Genomic DNA, 20,107 nt, shown 5'->3' on the forward strand with positions numbered 1-20,107 from the left:
CCAATATTTTCACCCTACTTAGAGTTACATTATGGGCTTGGATTAGTTTTTCAACTTCTCCTGATCGTTGTAACACCTTTTTCAATTCGTCTAAAGATAAACTAAAATTTCCATAGGGCAAAGGTTCAGGTACCCATATAGTGGACATTATTTCTTCTAAAGTAGGCAGGAACACTATAGTTTGGTTCCCCCAAGTCAAATGCGTCACATTGTATAGACATCCTGAAAATGGTCCTGTGAGTTTAAACTGGCTAAGGGTCTGCTTGTTGTTAGTTATTAAACATACATGCTGTGGACCTACTTCAATATAAACCTGTAGGTTAGCTTCTGGGATTATCCTGGTGCTGCATTAGACAGGGTTCATATATCCCTGACTGTTGATTACATACATATCCTTGCTCTGTTAATTGGCACAAATCTATATTCCTTGTCTTATTTTGAGAATCTATGTGTGTTCCTTTCATTTCCGGCATCCAATATTGTCCTAATAATGTCACCGGATCAATCATTACCATTGGCATAACAATAAATTTGCATAATAGAGTAGGATTTTTCACATTAAATGCTATTAGTCTTCCTGCACACCATTTAGGTGTACACTCAGTATACTCAGGCTGTAACAATAACCACGTATCATTTCTCTCTCCTATGGGCAGAATGTCTGTCCATTGCCTAACATGACTACTAAACAATTTATTCTTAAAATTATTCATCTGTTCTTGTTGCCACATTTTTTTAAGCGTACATACTGTCCAATTTACAAAAGTTGATACATTCTGTAATGTTCTATATTCGGTTAGCATACTTTCATTAAAAACATTTAGAAACAGTTCATCTATAGCTAACCCTTTTTGCTGTAAGTCAAAGGTAGTAGGTAACCATGACGCACCTATCCTTAATGCAGTAGATGTGTCGTCTCCCACTGAGTTTAATTTGTTCATAACTGTTTCTAACTGTATACCATTCAATACTCCTAATCCCGTTCCTACCCCTCCTAATAGCGTGTCATACCATTCTCTTTTTTGTCTATGACAGCTGGGGGATTCAGGGAAGGAAATATTGAAGTGTACATTCTTTTTCTGCTGTTGGGTTACACAGCACTCTTACAAGTGTGTGGGATTCTTTCCAGACTTTGTACTGTTATATGTGGCTTAAAACTATCTCTAAAAATTGTTATCAAGAATACAAAATATCTTCTATTTCTTATTTCGCTATTATTCATACATAATATCATCCCATCAGTTTCTTTTATTACAATCGTAGAGTTGAGCCTCTCCTTGTTGCATCTTTCATAAGTCTTATTTATCATTTCGTTTCTATTTTTACTGGTTGTATATTTCTGTAGATACTGTAAATCTGGTTCATAACAACAAAGCAACAGCCCCGGCGTCTCTTCTTGTATGCTAATGTTGGCTGTTTTGTCTATGTGAAGGTACACAGTCCCTCCATGTGGTCCTTTTTTCCAAGTCCCTTCGGTTGTAGTCACATTTGTAGTATAACACGGGGCATTGGCCTTACAGGTGTAGTTACCCTGCTTTCTATCCACTGTGGCATTCGCCCACCCTGTCCTGAACTGTTCCAGTTATTCTGTACTGATTACGTGTACAGGAGTAGCAGTTCTGCCTTTTTGTATAAGAGCACACGCAACAACCGCCGCAACAACCGCAAAGATCTTCATTCTTCTGGCTGAAGAACCTTTTTACAATGACTGCCGTGAATCCAGCTTGCCTTTCCTTCGAGCTTCACTGAGGTGCTTGTTGTGAGTAGGACTTGAAACGGTCCGTCAAATCTTGGGTCTAGACTTTTCCTCACGTGTCTCTTAACGACCACCCAATCTCCCGGTTCTAACTTATGCGTCCCTTCAACTGAATCAGGATCTGGAATGGAAGCAAAGACTTGTGCATGCACCTTGGTCAATTGTTTGTTCAGCGTTGATACATAATCTGTTAGTCTACCATACTGCATTTGGAGCACCTGTGGAAAATAACATCCTAATCTGGGAGCCGATCCAAATAAGATCTCATATGGGCTGAGACCTGTTCTTTTTGTTGGAGTGTATCTTACTGAGAACAAGGCTAATGGTAGACACTCGGTCCATGGTTTCCCGGTTTCTACCATTGCTTTTTGGATTTTCAATTTGAGAGTCCCATTTAGTCTCTCAACCTTCCCACTGCTCTGTGGATGGTATGGTGTATGTAGGGCTTGACTTATGCCTAGAGCTGACAACACATGGTTCATGATTTCACCCGTAAAATGAGTTCCTCTGTCGCTCTCGATCACCTCTGGAACTCCATATCTGCACACCACCTCGTTGATCAGTTTCTTTGCTGTGGCTAAGGCTGTAGCTTTGGTTACTGGAAATGCTTCTGGCCATCCTGAAAAGAGATCAATACAAACAAGCACATACTCATAGGTACCGACTTTTGGTAATTGAATATAGTCTATCTGTAGTCTCTGGAATGGGTAAATTGGCTTTGGGGTGTGTTTTTGTGGCACTTTCACTGTTCTCCCCACGTTATTGGTGGCACATACCATACACCCTTGTACAAACTTACTCGCTACAGTGCTAAACCCTGGAGCATACCAGGTTTTGTTAACCAAGTCCATCATTGCTGTTTTTGACTGGTGTGTCTGTCCATGCGTTACCTGTGCCATCATAGGGAACATTGTTTGTGGCAGACACAGCTTATTTTGTTGTTGCCATAGTCCATCCGCTCTCAGGGTAGCTCCCTGATTCTGCCATCTAGTTATTTCTTCTTTGGATATTTGGTTTTGCAGATTTTGTAGTATTGTGGGGCTGATGTTGACCACGGAGTCTTCAGGATGTTGGTACATCATAACTGTTACTGGACCTACTGGCTTTAAGGCTGCTGCTTTTGCGGCTTGGTCTGCCTTTTCTCTCTATACGCTCTAGTTTCTACTCTTTCATCCGTTGAGCCCTCGGCTCCTCCTGTTACTGGGGTTATTCCTGCCAACACTACAGGGGCCAACCCTATTGTTTGTTTATATGGTTCTGGTACTTGTTGAGGTGAGGGGGCAAAGGGGTTTGTGCTACTCATTCTTGGTACCACTGGATATATCCCTAGGGGATTTTGCCCTCCTGGTCTTTCTGCCCCACATGCAAAACAAGTATCCCTCCATGCTTGATTCTGCTGACCACACACTCTACACGTCCATCCCCCTGGTCCCTGCGTCGTGACTACCCCATACCCCGGTGGGCTACTTGCTTTTTCCTTTCTTTGTTTACCACCTTCATTATAACAAGCGTACTAAAGCTTATCTTTACATTCTGTTTCTCTGAAACCTCCTCGTACTACTTCTTCTGACACTTTTCTCCATGCTTCTGCTTTCCCCTGTAACTTTTTATCTTTCAACCATCCACGTTTTGTGTCACAACATTCATTCCATTTTTCCAGATCTAATCTTCCCGCTTTTCCCATTCCACATGCCTTCATTAACTGATTCGTTCCTTTTGTCACATCCTTTCCCTCTCTTTCCGCCACTACCTGTTTGGCTGTCAGTCCTTGTGGGTGCTCATCTCGTAATAGGAACACCAAGTTCCCCATTGTTGCCTAGTTATAAGTGGTCGCCTATGGGCAGACCCTAAGTTATGTAGGGGGTAATTTTCCTGATAGGTGAATTCCTTTCTCACCTATTTGAGACAGTTACTTATCCCCTCGAAACTTCTTTTTAAAGAGGGTAACCAAGTTTCCCATCTTGTGACTGTAAGTGGTGGCCTTAGGCACACCCGTATTTTGTTACAGATTTTAGCTACTGACAGATGAATTCTATTCTCATCTATTTTAGACAGTTTCTAGTTTCCGTACTTACTTTCTACTCTGGCCAGAGAATCTTCCTTTTACAGTCCTTTTATAACTAGCTTACTTTCTTCGTCTGAGACACCACTCGAGTACGTGCCCTCCGCACCATAAGAGTAATATGACAAATATTCCTAATCCAAATAACAAGGCAAACGTAAAATCAAGCTGTTCATTTGACATGCCGGATTATCGGACTGCAGAAAATTCTGGAATTTTGAGCTGAAAATCAGCGCATGATAATCCCCGCAAGTACTCCAATCGTGTACACACGTTCTCGGTATTTTGCCGGATTATCGGATTGCACAAAATTTTCGATTTCCGGGCTAAAATTTAGCCTATCATAATCCCCGTAGTCACCTGAAGCATGTACACATGTTTCTGGTAATTTGCCGGATTATCGGACTGCACAAAATTTTCGATTTCCGGGCTAAAATTTAGCCTATCATAATCCCCGTAGTCACCTGAAGCATGTACACATGTTTCTGGTAATTTGCCGGATTATCGGAATTTTTTTCCAAAAACAATTTCCTTATTCTAAAATGCATTTGTGACACAAAACTGGGTTTCTACAACATTCATACAAATACTGTCATGGAGATCAGGCACTTTATCCTGAGGGTAGGATTTATTTTAGACTTGACCAGAATTTTACACTAAAAATACCCTCATGTGGCCCCTCTAAAACCTCCCCAACTCCCAAAGAACTTTACACTTACGCAAAAGACCGTTTCTTACAAGGCACGCCTGCGTGCCTTGACTTCGGCAAAGGTGTTCACAATGCTGTCTATGTCTAGTTTCCTAGCACTCTCATTTTCAATGCTCAGCACTGCTAGCCCAGAAAGCCTTTGTTCTGACCTAGTACTCCTCAAGTCGTTTTTGATCAATTTTAGCTTGGAAAATGATCTTTCGGCACTAGCTACTGTCACAGGTAATGTTAAGAATAATAGCAAGGCTACGCACACATCAGGCAGTGTAGATGAAAGGGCACTGTTGTCTACCAATAGGAGGTGAGCAAGATCACTGACTGAGGATGAATTGTGAATCTCTTCACCTAATGCAGACCGAAAACTAAGCAGTTGCCCAAGAAAAGTAGGTGATAAATCTTCCTGATGGATTTCTTGCAGATTTGATGCAGATTTGTATACATCATCATCAGATGCAGATGAAAGCATTGCAGGCTGAATTATGTTAAATCGACCAAGAACCTGATAAAGTCCCTTAAATCTGTTTAGAAGCTGAGATGTTATAATATCTAAACATGGGAAAAAAATTGTAACTTTAAAATGTTTTTCAGCATCATTTAATCTCTCATCAACTGCCAATTCATCAAAATGGCGCTTGACTTTGGGGATCCGTTTCTTTTCAAATTGCGGTGAAATGTCCCACTGTTGTGCAAGTGATGCTGCAGTACGTTTTGCTTCTTCAAACTGATTCCTGTATTGACCAAGACTCTCTGCAACATTCTTAATTAAACTTGACGCCTTGGACAAATCAGTGTTTTTAGTTTGCAAAACTTTTGAAACTGCATTTACCTTTTTCAAAATTTTTGTCTGAAGTACAACTAAAAATATAAATTTAAATGACTCAATTTTTTGTTTAATAGATGCAGCCTCTTCTCTTTCTTTTGGTTTTGATGAGGTAACCATGATCTTTGACAGTGCTTGCAAAACATCCATAAAACGGAAACGTAAAGCAAGCAGGGATTCATAGCGTGATGACCAACGTGTAGGGCACAACTTCTTCAATGTTATGCTGGATTTAGTTGTGAATGAACAAAGAATTTCCCACCGTTTTATACTATCCGCAAAGAAAGTATACAAATTCTGCACTACATCAAAAAAACTTGCTATTTCTTTAATATTAGCCATTGCATCTTGCAATAGCAGGTTAAGATTGTGTGCTGCACAGTGCACATAAACAGCATTTTACTCTTTTTCTAAAATGCGTGCCTGCACTCCTATGTATATGCCACTCAGTGGCGAAACTACCGCTATAGCAGCCGTAGCGGCTGCTACGGGGCCCGCGGCATGAAGGGGCCCGTGTCGCCCGCCGGCACGAGCCCCCCCCATGGCCGGAGGCTCCGCTAGCTGCCGCGGTGGCTGCTACAGCGCGACGCCACTGAACACTACGGCAGAGCAGGGAGGTATCTCCCCGCTCTGCCATTAAACAAGACATGTATCCCCTATCCCTATCCACAGGATAGGGGATACATGTGTGATCGCTGGCAGCACTAGGGAGAACAGTCCGAAAGTCCCCTGAAGTTCTCCACCACAAACCTCGGACTTCCGGGGTCTGTGTCGGCAACTCCGTAGAAATGAATGGAGCGCTGGTCGCGCTTGTGCGCATGCGTGACCAGCGCTCCTTTCATTTTTATTGAGCTGCGCAGACGCCAGAAGTCACAGGTTCTCCTTATCGCTGCCAGCGATCACACATGTATCCCCTATCCTGTGGATAGAGGATACATGTCTTTTGTAGGACACACTATAGGTCGGATTTTTTACGGGGGGGGGGGCTGTATGGCGTTACCTACGGGGGGGGCTGTATGGCGTTACCTACAAGGGGGCTGTATGGCGTTACCTACGGGGGGGCTGTATGGCATTACCTACAGGGGGGCTGTATGGCGTTACCTACAGGGGGGGCTGTGTGGCGTTACCTACAGGGGGGGCTGTATGGCATTACCTACAGGGGGGCTGTATGGTGTTACCTACGAGGGGCTGTATGGCGTTACCTACGGGGGGCTGTATGGCGTTACCTATGGGGGGGCCGTATGGCATTACCTATGGGGGGCTGTATGGCGTTACCTACGGGGGGCTGTGTGGCGATACCTACGGGGGGCTGTGTGGCGTTACCTACAGGGGGGCTGTATGCCGTTACCTACAGGGGGGGCTGTATGATGTTATTTACAGGGGGGGCTGTATGATGTTATCTACAGGGGGGGCTTTATGGCGTAATCTACAGAGGGGGCTGTATGGCGTTATCTACAGGGGGGGCTGTATGGCGTTATCTACAGGGGGGGCTGTATGGCGTTATCTACAGGGGGGGCTGTATGGCGTTATCTACAGGGGGGCTGTATGGCGTTATCTACTGGGGGGGCTGTATGGCGTTATCTACAGAGGGGGCTGTATTGCATTATCCTAAGGATGGGCCATCAATATAAAATGCCCAGAGGACCCCTTTCTTTAATGTAATGTGTGTGAAGTTTGAAGTTCTATAACGTGGCAGAGGGCAGGGCCAGGCAGGCATCAGTATATGTGTTAGGGGGAATTCACACTGAGTTTTTCAGCATGCTTTTTGACGCGGAAACCATGTCGGAAAATGTGTAAAAAAAACAGACGAAAACTGATGCGTTTTTTTCCAGCGAGCGCTAAAAACCGCTCAGGGGAACAAGCGACTTGCCCCTATCTTCGTGCGTTTACGTCTCTGACGTCCCATTGACAATAAGAGGCAGAGAAATTTGCCCGCGGCGCTCAATGTCCGCAGCCAAAAAACGCAGCAAAAAACACGGGAAGTGTTCTGCCGGCAGGTCAAAATATGCCTCAAAATTCCGGAAGGAATTATGAGGCAGATTTTTCTACCTAAAAACTTCTCCCTTCTCCCATGAACTTTTTAGCTTCATCTACCTGTCCTCTGCAGTCTGCACGTCCTCCACCCGTCCTGTGACTGTCCTCCGCCCGTACTATGAGATAGTACTACTCCGGCAGTCCTGACTGTACTGTCCTCCGCCCGAAGTCTCACATCGTTCGTTCCCTTTAGCTCCGCCCCCTGTCCTCTCCCCTGCCTGAGCGCTCCTCCTACCACCTATCGCCGTCCTATTCAACTGTCTGTGGCAGACTATCAGTGCAGTGGCTATCACCGGGCCCCCGGACCCCCCCGCGGCTATATAATGTGCCTGTCAGGGCGACACGGGCCCCCCCATGCTGCGGGCCCCGTAGCAGCTGCTACGGCTGCTACTGTGGTAGTTACTCCACTGGATGCAATTGTGAATCCTGATCACAAACTTATAACCAAAATATCTTTATGATAATAAGCTGTTGTACTATACCCCAAAGATTATGAGTACATTTTCCAAGGGGGAACCTTATAAATGTCTGAGGTGCCTTAGAATTACAGCGGATATGATACATATTTTCTGGCGATGTCCACGATTAATAAGATACTCGGAACAAGTGGGTCAGGTTTTGGGAGCAGCTATTGGGATCCCGCTTTCATTAAATATTGAAAACCAAATGTTGGGTACTGATTCGGAACTGGAGGGCAATTTACAACTGAAATTAGTTTGCTTGAAAGCTTTTTTTCTGGCGAGTAGAGTAATTGCCTCAAATTGGAAATCATCTAAGACCCCATCAGTGGATGCATGGAAGAAATTAATGAATAAGGCAGTGGTGTGTTATAGAGTGGAAAGTAATAAAACGAGAACCGCAGGTGATCCGTTGACCCCTTGAAGAGATTATTTTGGTTTCTGAACATGTATTAAGTAATAGGGATAGGTTGTTTTGTTTTTTTTCTGCTCCTCCAGGTGGATATGGGTGGGGGGGGGGGGGTTAATATAATGTTATACATATGTGTAATATGCATATAGGCATGTACTTTATACTATTGACGCAATATCGGAGTTATGCAATATGTGCTGATATGTATACTGTATAAGCTTATTCTTATACATATGATGAAAACAAAGAAATATTATAATTAAAAAAATAAACTGTTTCTTAGAGAACTTGCATAAAAATATCATTTTGTTTAATCGCATTTAGTTGATTGAATAAATTAAATATATATGAGATCCAAAAATTAAAAAAATATTTGCCCTATTTTTCTTCATTTAGGGATCCAACACTTTGAACAAATCTTTTCTTCAAAAGATAAATAATTTAAAGAAAATACATTTAGTGCCATGCTGCTTAGGAGATAAGTTTATTTTACGGTTTGCTGTATGTGCTCGAACTGTCGAATCCAATCACATTGTATTTGCCTGGAAGCATATTGAAGAACTGGCCACTGAATTTCTAATGGCAGAAGGTGAAAAAAAATAACAAGACGCTTTATGGTAAGAGTTTGGTATTTTGTGATCTCATTTATTCAAATATTATCTCTGAATTGTCTGTGATATAGAATAGTACAAGCATCACTTCGATAAATAAAGTGTAGTATAAAGTTTATTAACCCGTGTTCACAGAAACAAGCTCCTCCACAGAGATTTATTGGTTAAATCATTGTTTATTCAAAGCGTTTTCAAATGTTATGTTAAATAGAAAGAAATACTGTAACTCAAGAAAAAATTTATAAAGAGAAGCACATAGTCAATAACTATGGAATTGGTAATTAGAAATCTGACCGTAACAAGTGAATTGGTCTGTAGTAGTAATATAGGAATGTCAGCCATTACTACTGCAACAGGAAAGTACATATTAATCTCGTCTACTAATTTTAACAACTTGACAAAGACGATGAATGACGGACATAAAAGGAAAGAAGACAAGAAAAGAGGGGGAAAAGGGACAAATGTGAAAAAGGTAGGAATTGGCATTCTTGTGAGCAAGTCATCTAAGGGGTCTTAGAAGCTAGCCAAGACTGAACCCGTCAGCCTCACGGAAAAGCTCAAATGGCTGCCACGCAGTCATGAAGGAAGAGAACTTGTCTGCCTCAGTAGCTGTCAGCTTATCCATTCTCGTATGGTTAAACCGTCAAGAAAATCACCCATTGGAGATGGACCTGAGGGCTTCCGGAGACCTGCTATAGTCTGTTAAACTGCTAGGAAATGTCTAAACAGCCCTTTTTTAGCCAAACACAAGGGGTCTGGAATCAGGAACACAAAGGAATGATTTGGAAGGTAAGGCAACTTAGCTGTAGAAAATGCGTAATATAGTGAAAAAAAAACCCTTACAGAAAATTTGGACATTATTGGAGTGGAAGGATATATTTTATTAATCAAATCGGGTGTTCTATACAACCTGGATAATATCTTATAGTTTTTTCCTGCATGTATTCGGAAATAGAAGATTTGTGCGTGACCTGGAAGACTATCCCACTCAGCAGGAGTTAAGGAGCGTCCAAGATCGCACTCTCATTTCCCCTAAAATAGTGGGATCTCAGTCTTGGCCATCTCTTCCCTCAACCGTCCATAGACCAAGGAAGATCGTATAAGGGACCAGAGTCTTTGTAAAGCTAAGTTGTTAAAGTGAATTAGGTGATAGGGAGCGATAGAAACGATTACAGCTGCTGGCACAGACACTAATCCCCACCGGTCGTATCGCCTGAGGCCAAGACAAAGTATGGTATCTATCCAAAAAGCTGAAGATGGTTGTGCATAGAGATTTTGGTTGAGAGCAGATTTACGATCTATGTAACCCCCTTAGAAAAGTAGGGGTTCCCAAAGACCAGCGTCAGAGGGCCAGGTCAAGATGAGAGATTCTCATAAAAGCTATCACTGTATATCAATAATAATAACCTTTATATAGCGCCAACATATTCCGCACTCTACACTCCACAGAAACTGCCCTTACTAAAGTCTCAAATGATCTCTTGGCGGCTAAATCGGACGGTAAATCCTCTCTCCTGATTCTTTTGGATCTCTCTGCAGCCTTTGACACTGTAGACCACAAACTCCTACTTAACATGCTCCACTCTATTGGCCTCAAGGACGCGGCTCTCTCTTGGTTTTCCTCCTATCTCTCTGACCGCTCATTCAGTGTGTCATTTGCTGGTTCCACTTCTTCTCCTCTTCCCCTTGATATCGGGGTTCCTCAGGGATCAGTCCTAGGTCCACTCCTCTTTTCTCTCTACACAGCTCCTATTGGACAAACCATCAGCAGATTTGGCTTCCAGTACCATCTCTACGCTGATGACACCCAATTATATACCTCTTCCCGTGACATCACCCCTGCTCTAATACAGAACACCAGTGATTGTCTGTCCGCTGTCTCTAACATCATGTCCTCTCTCTATCTGAAACTGAATCTTTCTAAAACTGAGCTCCTTGTGTTCCAACCATCTACTAACCTCCCTAAACCTGATGTCTCTATCTCTGTGTGTGGCACTATCATAACTCCTAAGCAGCACGCCCGCTGTCTCGGGGTTATTTTTGACTCAGATCTTTCCTTTACTCCTCACATACAATCCCTTTCACGCTCCTGTCATTTTCACCTAAAAAACATCTCCAGAATCCGCTCTTTTCTTACGGAGGAAACTGCCAAAACTCTCATTGTTGCTCTGATTCACTCTCGTCTTGATTACTGTAACTCATTACTAGTCGGTCTTCCCCTCACTAAACTCTCCCCTCTCCAATCTATCCTCAATGCAGCAGCCAGGCTCATCTTTATGATCAACCGCTACACCAACGCCTCTAATCTGTGCCAGTCACTGCACTGGTTGCCCATCCCCTTCCGAATAAAATTCAAACTTATTACTCTCACCCACAAAGCTCTCCACAGTGCTGCACCTCCTTACATCTCCTCCCTCATCTCTGTCTACCACCCTACTCGGGCTCTACGTTCTGCCAACGACCTTAGATTAAAATCCTCCATAATCCGAACCTCCCACTACCGTCTCCAGGATTTCTCTCGTGCTGCACCCGTCCTCTGGAATGCGCTACCCCAGACAATCCGATTAATTCCCAATATCCACAGTTTTAAACGTGCCCTGAAAACACATCTATTTAGACAGGCCTATAAAATTCCCTAATCTGACTCCTTTTCATGGCCCTCCATTTAGATTAGTCATCAGAATAAGATTCCCTCACACTCCTTCTCTTCATGTCCGTCATACACGGATACTGGCTGGTGACCGGCTCATGCAGCTTTATGTTACCACCGCATGTGTATAAAAATGGCCGGACCATTGTACAGAACAAACACTGTTACACTTTGTGTCTCCCTTATGTCCTCATAGATTGTAAGCTCTTGCGAGCAGGGTCCTCACTCCCCAGGTTTGAATTGTAAATGAACTTTGTCACTATGTAATGTCTGATATTGTTTTCATGTTCCCTCTACATTGTAAAGTGCTGCGTAATATGTTGGCGCTATATAAATAAAGATTATTATTATTATTATTATTATGCAGCACTTTACAATTTAGAGGGAACATAAACAGACAATATCAGACATTACATAGTGAGAAATCTAATTTACAATTCTGACAGGAGGATTGAGGACCCTGCTCGCAAGAGTTTACAATCTATGAGGAAAATAAGGGAGACACAAAGTGTAAAAGTGTTTGTTCAGTGCAATCGTCCAGCCATCTTTTATACACATGGGGTGGTACACATAAAGCTGCATGAGCCAGTCACCAGCTGGTATCCGTGTATGACGGACATGAACTGCATTAGGGTGCAAGAAATGTGAGGGAATCTTATTCTGATGACTAATTGGGCCAAGGGAAGGAGTCAGATTAAGAAATGTTATAGGTCTGTCTAAAAAGATGTGTTTTCAGGGCACGTTTAAAACTTTGGATATTAGGAATTAATATGATTGTCTGTGGTAGAGTATTCTTTGAAAAATCTTGGAGACGGGAGTCGGAGGTTCGGATTATGGAGGATTTTAGTCTAAGGTTGTTGGCAGAACATAGAGCGCAAGTAGGCTGGTAGACCGAGATGAGGGAAGAGATGTAAGGAGGTTCAGTACTGCGGAGAGCTTTGTGTGTGAGAGTAATAAGTTTGAATTTAATTCTGAAGGGGATGGGCAACCAGTGTAGTGATTGGCACAGGGTGGAGGCTTTGGTGTAGCAGTTGGTTAGAAAGATGAGCCTGGCTGCTGCATTGAGGATAGATTGGAGAGGGGAGAGGTTGGTGAGGGGGAAGACCGACTAGTAATGAGTTACAGTAGTCAAGACGAGAGTGAATCAGAGCAACAATGAGCGTTTTGACGGTTTCCTCAGTAAGAAAAGGGCGGATTCTGGAAATGTTTTTGAGGTGAAAGTGACAGGAGCATGAAAGCGATTGAATGTGAGGAATAAAAGTAAGATTGGAGCCAAAACGAGCCCAGAGATAGCGGGCATACTGCCTAGGAGTTACGGTAGTGCCACACACTGAGATGGAGACATCAGGTTTAGGTAGGTTAGTAGACGGTGGGAACACACAAGCTAAGTTTTAGAAAGATTCAGTTTCAGATAGAGAGAGGACATGATGTTAGAGACAGCGGACAGACAATCACTGGTGTTTTATATTAGAGCGGCAGTGATGTCATGGGAAGAGGCATATAATTGGGTGTCATCAGCATAGAGATGGTATTGGAAGCCAAATCTGCTGATAGTTTGTCCAATAGGCGCTGTGTAGAGCGAAATGAGGAGCGGACCTAGGACTGATCCCTGAGTAACCCCAATAGCAAGGGGAAGAGGAGAAGTAGAATCTGCAAATGATACACTGAACGAGCGTTCAGAGATAGGAGGAAAACCAAGAGAGAGCCGTATCTTTAAGGCCAATAGAGTGGAGCGTGTTAAGTAGGAGTTTATGGTCTACAGTGTCAAAGGCTGCAGGGAGAACCAGAAGAATCAGGAGAGAGTATTTGCTAAAAGATTTACCCACCAGGAGATCATTTGAGACTTTAGTAAGGGCAGTCACTGTGGAGTGTAGAGTGCGGAAACCAGATTGTAAAGGGTCTAGAATGGAGTTAGCAGGGAGATAGCGGATAAGGCGAGAGTAGAACAAGCGTCCCAGGAGTTTGGAGATGAAGGGCAGATTAGAGACTGGTCGGTAGTTAGCAGCGCTGGATGGGTCAAGAATTGTTTTTTTCAGTAATGGGTTTATAATGGCATGTTTAAAAGAGGAGGGAAAGATACCAGAAGAAAGAGAGAGGTTAAATATTTTAGTCAGATGACTAGTGACCGCTGGGGAGAGAGACTGGAGGAGGTGTGCGGGGGAAAGGATCACTAGGACCAGGACGAGAAGAAGAGAGGAGCTTAGTGACTTCTGTTATTGGCTCAAATGCTGAAAGTGAAAAAGAGGGAGTGCGGGAGGGAAGGGGATCGATGATACTAGGGGACTGCGAGATAATATCATCCCTGATGTTGTCAATTTTAACTTTAAAATAAGTGGCCAGCACTGAGATCTGTGATCGGTGTCTGCACTTTAGGAATAAGGAGGGAGTGAAAAGTATCAGGCGTTTTGGACTATTAGATAGTGTGGAGATGAGAGAGGTGAAATAGACTTGTTTGGCTCTGTGAAGGGCAGAGTTATAAGTTTTGAGCATAAATTTGTAATTGTGGAAATTTGCAGCCAAATGCGATTTTCTCCACAGACGTTCAGCACATCTCAAGCACCGCTGAAGAAAGCGGGATTGAGGCGTGTGCCAGGGTTGTCGTAGTCTTTGTCGGGTGGTTCGGAGTGTAGCGGGGGCCGCTTCATCAAATGCATTTTTTAGAGTGTTATTGTAAAGTTTGACGGCCAGATTGGGACAGGAGAGGGAAGAGATATGGGACAATGAGGACTGTAGACTGTCTATGAGTTGCAGAGTGTTAATGGCATGTAGATTTCTGTATGACTGATACATAGGCATTAACTGAGGCAGAGAATATTTGATAGAAAAGGAGAGAAGGTTGTGGTCAGAGAGCGGGAGAGGAGAGTTATTTAATTTAGAAACTGAGCAGAGTCGGAAAAAGACCAGGTCAAGCGAATGCCCGTCTTCATGTGTAGGAGAGTTAGTAAGTTGTAACAGACCTAGGGAGGAGGTTAAAGATAGAAACTGGGAGTCAAATGGGGAGATTGGGTTATCAATGGGAATGTTGAAGTCACCCATGATGAGAATGGGTGTTTCAGAGGATAGAAATTGTGGAAGCCAGTCAGCAAAATGATCCAGGAATTGGCAGGGTGAGCCCGAGGGGTGGTAGACAACAGCCACTCTGAGGGAAAAAGGGTGAAAGAGTCTGAGGGTGTGGACATCAAAGGAGGGGAATGTGAGTGAGGGGACAGGGGGAATGACCTGGAAAGTGTAGTGTGGGGAATGAAGTACACCTACTCCTCCACCCTGCCTGTTCTCAGGTCTGGGGGCATGAGAGAAGTGGAGACCACCATAAGATAGAGCATCAGGAGAAGCAGTGTCAGACCGGTGTAGCCATGTTTCGGTAAGAGCCAGAATGTTGAGAGAGTTATAAAGGAAGAAGTCATGAATAAAGGTGAGTTTTTTGCACATGGACCGAGAACTCCAGAGTAAACAGTTAAAAGAGACAGAAGACATACGAGAAATGTTACGGAGAAGTGCAGGGTTTCTATGTGTGTCAGTTAAGTGGTTGAGCTTGGCAGAAGAAATGGGAGGACCAGGGTTGGGAGAGATGTCCCCTGCAGCTAGTAGCAGGAGAATGGAAAGAGACAGCAGATGGTTCAGTGATTTTATCAGAGCGACTTCTGTGTTGAGCAGTAGGATGAGATGGGTTAAGGTGATACAGCAAAGTGAATAGTGCATGGGAGCTGTACATGGGTGAGGGAAGGAAAGAGGCACTTATGTAGACTGAATTTTCTAAAGGGCTAAATTGATGGTAGGATTGTAAACCAACAACAGCTACAATGATGAGTGAGGCAGTAAACCTGTTGCGATGGTTCAGTTGTAGGAAACAGATACAAATTCTAAAGTAATAATTTTAATGTATGCAAGTTTGTTTGTTTAGTCCACATAGCCTGTCTAACTTACCCTGTCTAACTGCCATGCAAAACTGCCAATATGACACTTTGCCAATATGACTTCTGCAGTCGTGCCACCCCCGCGCGAGTGCCTTCTCCTTATGCTACATCTAAATTTATAGGGGAATAGAGGCTCAGATCTAGGCCTAATTAAGCTCGTTCGGCTGATAAATTAAACTACACACATGAGGTGAAAAAGCTATAAAGAGATAAACAAACAAACTAGCTGGTCTGGAGGGATCATAAAACTTCATGACGATCAAATAGTTTGTTAAAGTTTCAGAGATAACAGACTATGTAAGTAAAGTATTCATGAGAAATGACCTGGACTTGAGGGCGGAAGGCTGAGGGAAGCCATAAGAGCGAGGTAGGAGGTAAAGAAGAAAGGGAGGATTATAAAATCGCCCACCTTTTAACACGCACGCGTGAAACAAATCAACAATGATAGGCCGGCAGTGTGACAGAGATGGTAATCCAGTAGGCCCACCACCATCTTGTTTCTGTTTTGTGAAGTACAATTTTCGAGCTTAACATGTCAGATAAAGGCTGTTAAGAGATAAGTGCGTACATATACGGAAGAACCATCTAGGTACATTGGGAAGTAGTGCCTGAAAGTAGTACAACAAGTGTGGCAATTTATAAATTTTTAAGGCGTTTATTCTTCCGAACCAAGATAAAGTGACTTTTGATTATATTGATAGTGTTGCTTCAATAGTTTTAATTAAGGGATTAAAGTTATAGTGGAAGAGCTAAAATAGGTCATATGGAATCATTGAAAGGGGAAGAAAGCACGAAGGGGAGTCACCAGTGTATGGACTAGGGAGACATTATTGCCTTATTGACTTAGTGGTTATTGACCTTAAAATTGCTGAAAAGTATAACAGGGATACTAACTGTTGGGGAGGAAACGTACAGGAGGAACTCATCTGCAAAGAGTGCCAATTTATGTATCTCGCAGCCCACCTCAATGCCCTGAAAGCTGGTTTTACGCTGTAATGCGAAAGGGTTAAATAGTAAGTACATATAGTAAAGGGGATAGGGGACACCACTGTCTAGTACTATTTTTAATGAAAAAATAAAATATAGCTGACCGTTATCTCGAATGTGCGCCGAGGGATTGGCATGAAGCTTTTTTTCAATGGAGGAGCTGAAACGTTGCTTGCATCTGCAAACATGGGTAAATAAACGTTATACTTCACGTTACTTATCAGAGTTCTGATACTATTCTATATTGTTGGATTGATTGGATCTTTTGGAGTCAAGTTCCCTGAGGCTCTGCATCCGATAATAAATAGAGTTTGATGTGCTGCTCCTTCGTGCTTATTGTCTGAATAGTCTGTGTTTCTTCATTTGATCAGGTCATATGAATGTTCACTTCTCCTTAAAGAGGCTCTGTCACCAGATTTTGCAACCCCTATCTGCTATTGCAGCAGATCGGCGCTGCAATGTAGATTACAGTAACGTTTTTATTTTTAAAAAACGAGCATTTTTGGCCAAGTTATGACCATTTTCGTATTTATGCAAATGAGGCTTGCAAAAGTACAACTGGGCGTGTTGAAAAGTAAAAGTACAACTGGGCGTGTATTATGTGCGTACATCGGGGCGTGTTTACTACTTTTACTAGCTGGGTGTTCTGATGAGAAGTATCATCCACTTCTCTTCAGAACGCCCAGCTTCTGGCAGTGCAGATCTGTGACGTCACTCACATGTCCTGCATCGTGTCGGCCACATCGGCACCAGAGGCTACAGTTGATTCTGCAGCAGCATCAGCATTTGCAGGTAAGTAGCTACATCGACTTACCTGCAAACGCCGATGCTGCTGCAGAATCATCTGTAGCCTCTGGTGCCGATGTGTCCTCGCTCGTCTGACACGATGCAGGACCTGTGAGTGACGTCACAGCGTGATCTCTCGAGAACACGCTGTGTGTCTGCACTGCCAGAAGCTGGGCGTTCTGAAGAGAAGTGGATGATACTTCTATACACAACGCCCAGCTAGTAAAAGTAGTAAACACGCCCCGATGTACGCACATAATACACGCCCAGTTGTACTTTTACTTTTCAACACGCCCAGTTGTACTTTTGCAAGCCTCATTTGCATAACTACAAAAATGGTCATAACTTGGCCAAAAATGCTCGTTTTTTAAAAATAAAAACTTTACTGTAATCTACATTGCAGCGCCTATCTGCTGCAATAGCAGATAGGGGCTGCAAAATCTGGTGACAGAGCCTCTTTAAAGGGGTTGTACAGTATTAGAAAAACATGGCTGCATTTTCCAAAAACAGCACCACAGCTGTCCATATGTTATGTGTGGTTTTGCAGTTCTGTTCCATTCACTTCAATGGAGCTGAACTGCAATACCAGAGACAACCAGAGGATACAGGTGGCACGGTTTCTGGAAGAAAATAGCCCTGTTTTTCTAAACCTAAAACAACCCCTTTAAGGTGGCCATACACATTAAAATAAATGTCTGCCGATTGCTCACCTCTGGCAACGGCTTGTCTCCCCAGGGAACAAAGGATTAGGCATCAGAGGAGAGTTGATAGTCCCGCCCACATACACATTAGATATAGCTGAGTTTTGTTTAATTTATACAACTAGCACTTCGTTTTGGCCCTGAATATGCTAATTAATAGCATAGGTACAGGGAGGAGGAGACCCAAGTTCTCCTCAGTAGGCGTTGTCTTCTCCCTCGCTGTGACGCGGTCCAATCAATGCGGACAGCTTCACAGTGATGCAGAAGACATGCTAATTATTGGAGCTGCTGCTCCAATAATCTTATCTTCTGCCCACAGCGTCTGCACCTCCCTTTCAAATGGCAGCGGCTCCAGAATGACCGATTTAGAGGTTGGTCTAGCGAGAATGGGTAAATATTGCGAGATCACCATGTCTTCTGCATCGCTGTGAAGTGGTCTGCATTGATTGGACCGTGTCACAGTGAGGGAGAGCACAACGCCCACTGAAGAGCGCTTAGGTCTCCTCCTACCTGAAACGATGCTAGTAATTACCATATTTTGCTCCAAAACAGAGCACTGGCCATAGCGGTACCACAGAGAGGACATTTTAAAAAAAAAGTGCAGGAATTAGGTGGCCGTGGGGATTGATGGTATTGTAAATGGTTTACGAAAAAAAAACAAAAACAGATGACAGGACCTCTTTAACTAGGGCTACCACCATAGCGTGGCCTTAATGGCCCATACACACGGCAGAGCCATGTGCACGGTTGCGTGCGGCAGTGCATGGAGACTTCTGTATGCTGTCATATAGGCTTCATCGTGTGCCATACATACAGAGCTATTCTTCACTAGAAGCAATAATTCTAAGGGAGAATACCTGTGTACAGGTGGCGCATGCCATTATATGTACAGAATCCAACAGAAAATCCTCTGTATGCCTCCATATGCAGTCTTTATGTGGGAATGTCCGTTCCCACAACGATAACAATAATGCTGCTTTCGTAACTGCCATTCACTACTATGGAGTTACTCTGTTCCTGTAACTCCCGACCATGTAATCGGCAAGTGGCCGGGAGTCAACGTGAGCACAAGAAGTTAGAACAGGGTTTAGAGGACCCCGTTCTAGAGATAGATGCAGGTCCCAGAGGTAGGACCCGCATGTATCTGACATTTATGACATATCCTGTGGATATGTCATAAATGTCCTTTATGGGCAAAACCCATTTAAGCGTCCTCTTTTCCAGTCATATAATCAAGGATTTGTGTTTAGCCACGTGGTCTTCCTCACTTCTTTCTGCTTTGCTTCTTGTTTGTATAGTGTACCTTCAGCTATAATATTGTTTTTACGTTTGTACAGATTCATTCATTTTAAGTAATTCTGAAATATATTTTATTAGCACTTAGATCTCTGGAAAATTACTTTCAGAGCTCCAGTGACCCATTCCCCTTCAATCACAACTAGAAGTATAACAGCATCTCAGAGCTGCAGCTGGGGGACTGAGCCATATTCAGTTTCCCATACACTTAAACAGGTGGCTCATATGTAGCTTCTATGGATTTAATTTTAGCAAGTGCCCTTGTTAATTTCTTAACCATTTAATATTTCTATCTTTCAGGCCAAGACGCTACTTATCAAGGAATGAAAAAATATGTTGCGTTTACACATCATGTATTTTCCTAAAAGTATATTTATTTTCTTGTTGACCATACTGTTAGAACAATGTGAATCAATCTTGTAGAATAAATGTGAAGATGTGGCATACCTTACTGATTTATCATTATTGAACCATAAATTATTAACAAACTACAGAGAAAAAATTAGTCTATGTACAGTATAGCCATTTTACTTATGTACTTATCAATGGTTGCTTTGAATGGTTTTTGAACTGTTCCAGAATGGTTTTTGAACTGTTCCTAATCGGCTTCCGTAATGGCAGAGCAGGAGGACATTGTGTCTCCTGTTGCCATAGCAGCAGTTGGCAGCCCTGATTGCATGGCAGGGCTGCCGATCTGCTAGCATCCTATAAGATACAGCGATCGCTTTCGATCGCTGCATCTAGGGACTAATGTTAGGAATCAGAGCTAGCTCCGGTTCCTGCTGTTAACAGTGGATGTCATCTGTAACATACAGCTATCACCAACTTGCCGTCGGAATTTGATTGCTGGGGTGCCGATTAGCTGCAAACAACTTAAATGCAGCGATCGCTTTTGACTGCTACATTTAAGG

At 43.1% G+C, this 20,107-nt stretch overlaps 1 protein-coding gene across 2 annotated transcripts in view; it reads left to right on the forward strand.

The window, feature by feature from the left end:
* DDC (dopa decarboxylase) overlaps nucleotides 1-19,642 on the forward strand; it is a 245,101-nt gene extending 225,459 nt beyond the window's left edge. For both annotated transcript variants that reach the window (XM_075828537.1, XM_075828538.1), the window contains exons 14-15: nucleotides 8,648-8,868; nucleotides 19,497-19,642. In XM_075828537.1, the coding sequence (XP_075684652.1) occupies nucleotides 8,648-8,854 (207 nt within the window). In that variant the 3' untranslated portion in view covers nucleotides 8,855-8,868; nucleotides 19,497-19,642. The remainder of the gene's footprint in view (nucleotides 1-8,647; nucleotides 8,869-19,496) is intronic.
* The last annotated feature ends 465 nt before the right edge of the window (nucleotides 19,643-20,107 follow it).

The sequence above is a fragment of the Rhinoderma darwinii genome, chromosome 5 (assembly GCF_050947455.1).
Source record: "Rhinoderma darwinii isolate aRhiDar2 chromosome 5, aRhiDar2.hap1, whole genome shotgun sequence".
Classification (NCBI taxonomy): domain Eukaryota; kingdom Metazoa; phylum Chordata; class Amphibia; order Anura; family Rhinodermatidae; genus Rhinoderma; species Rhinoderma darwinii.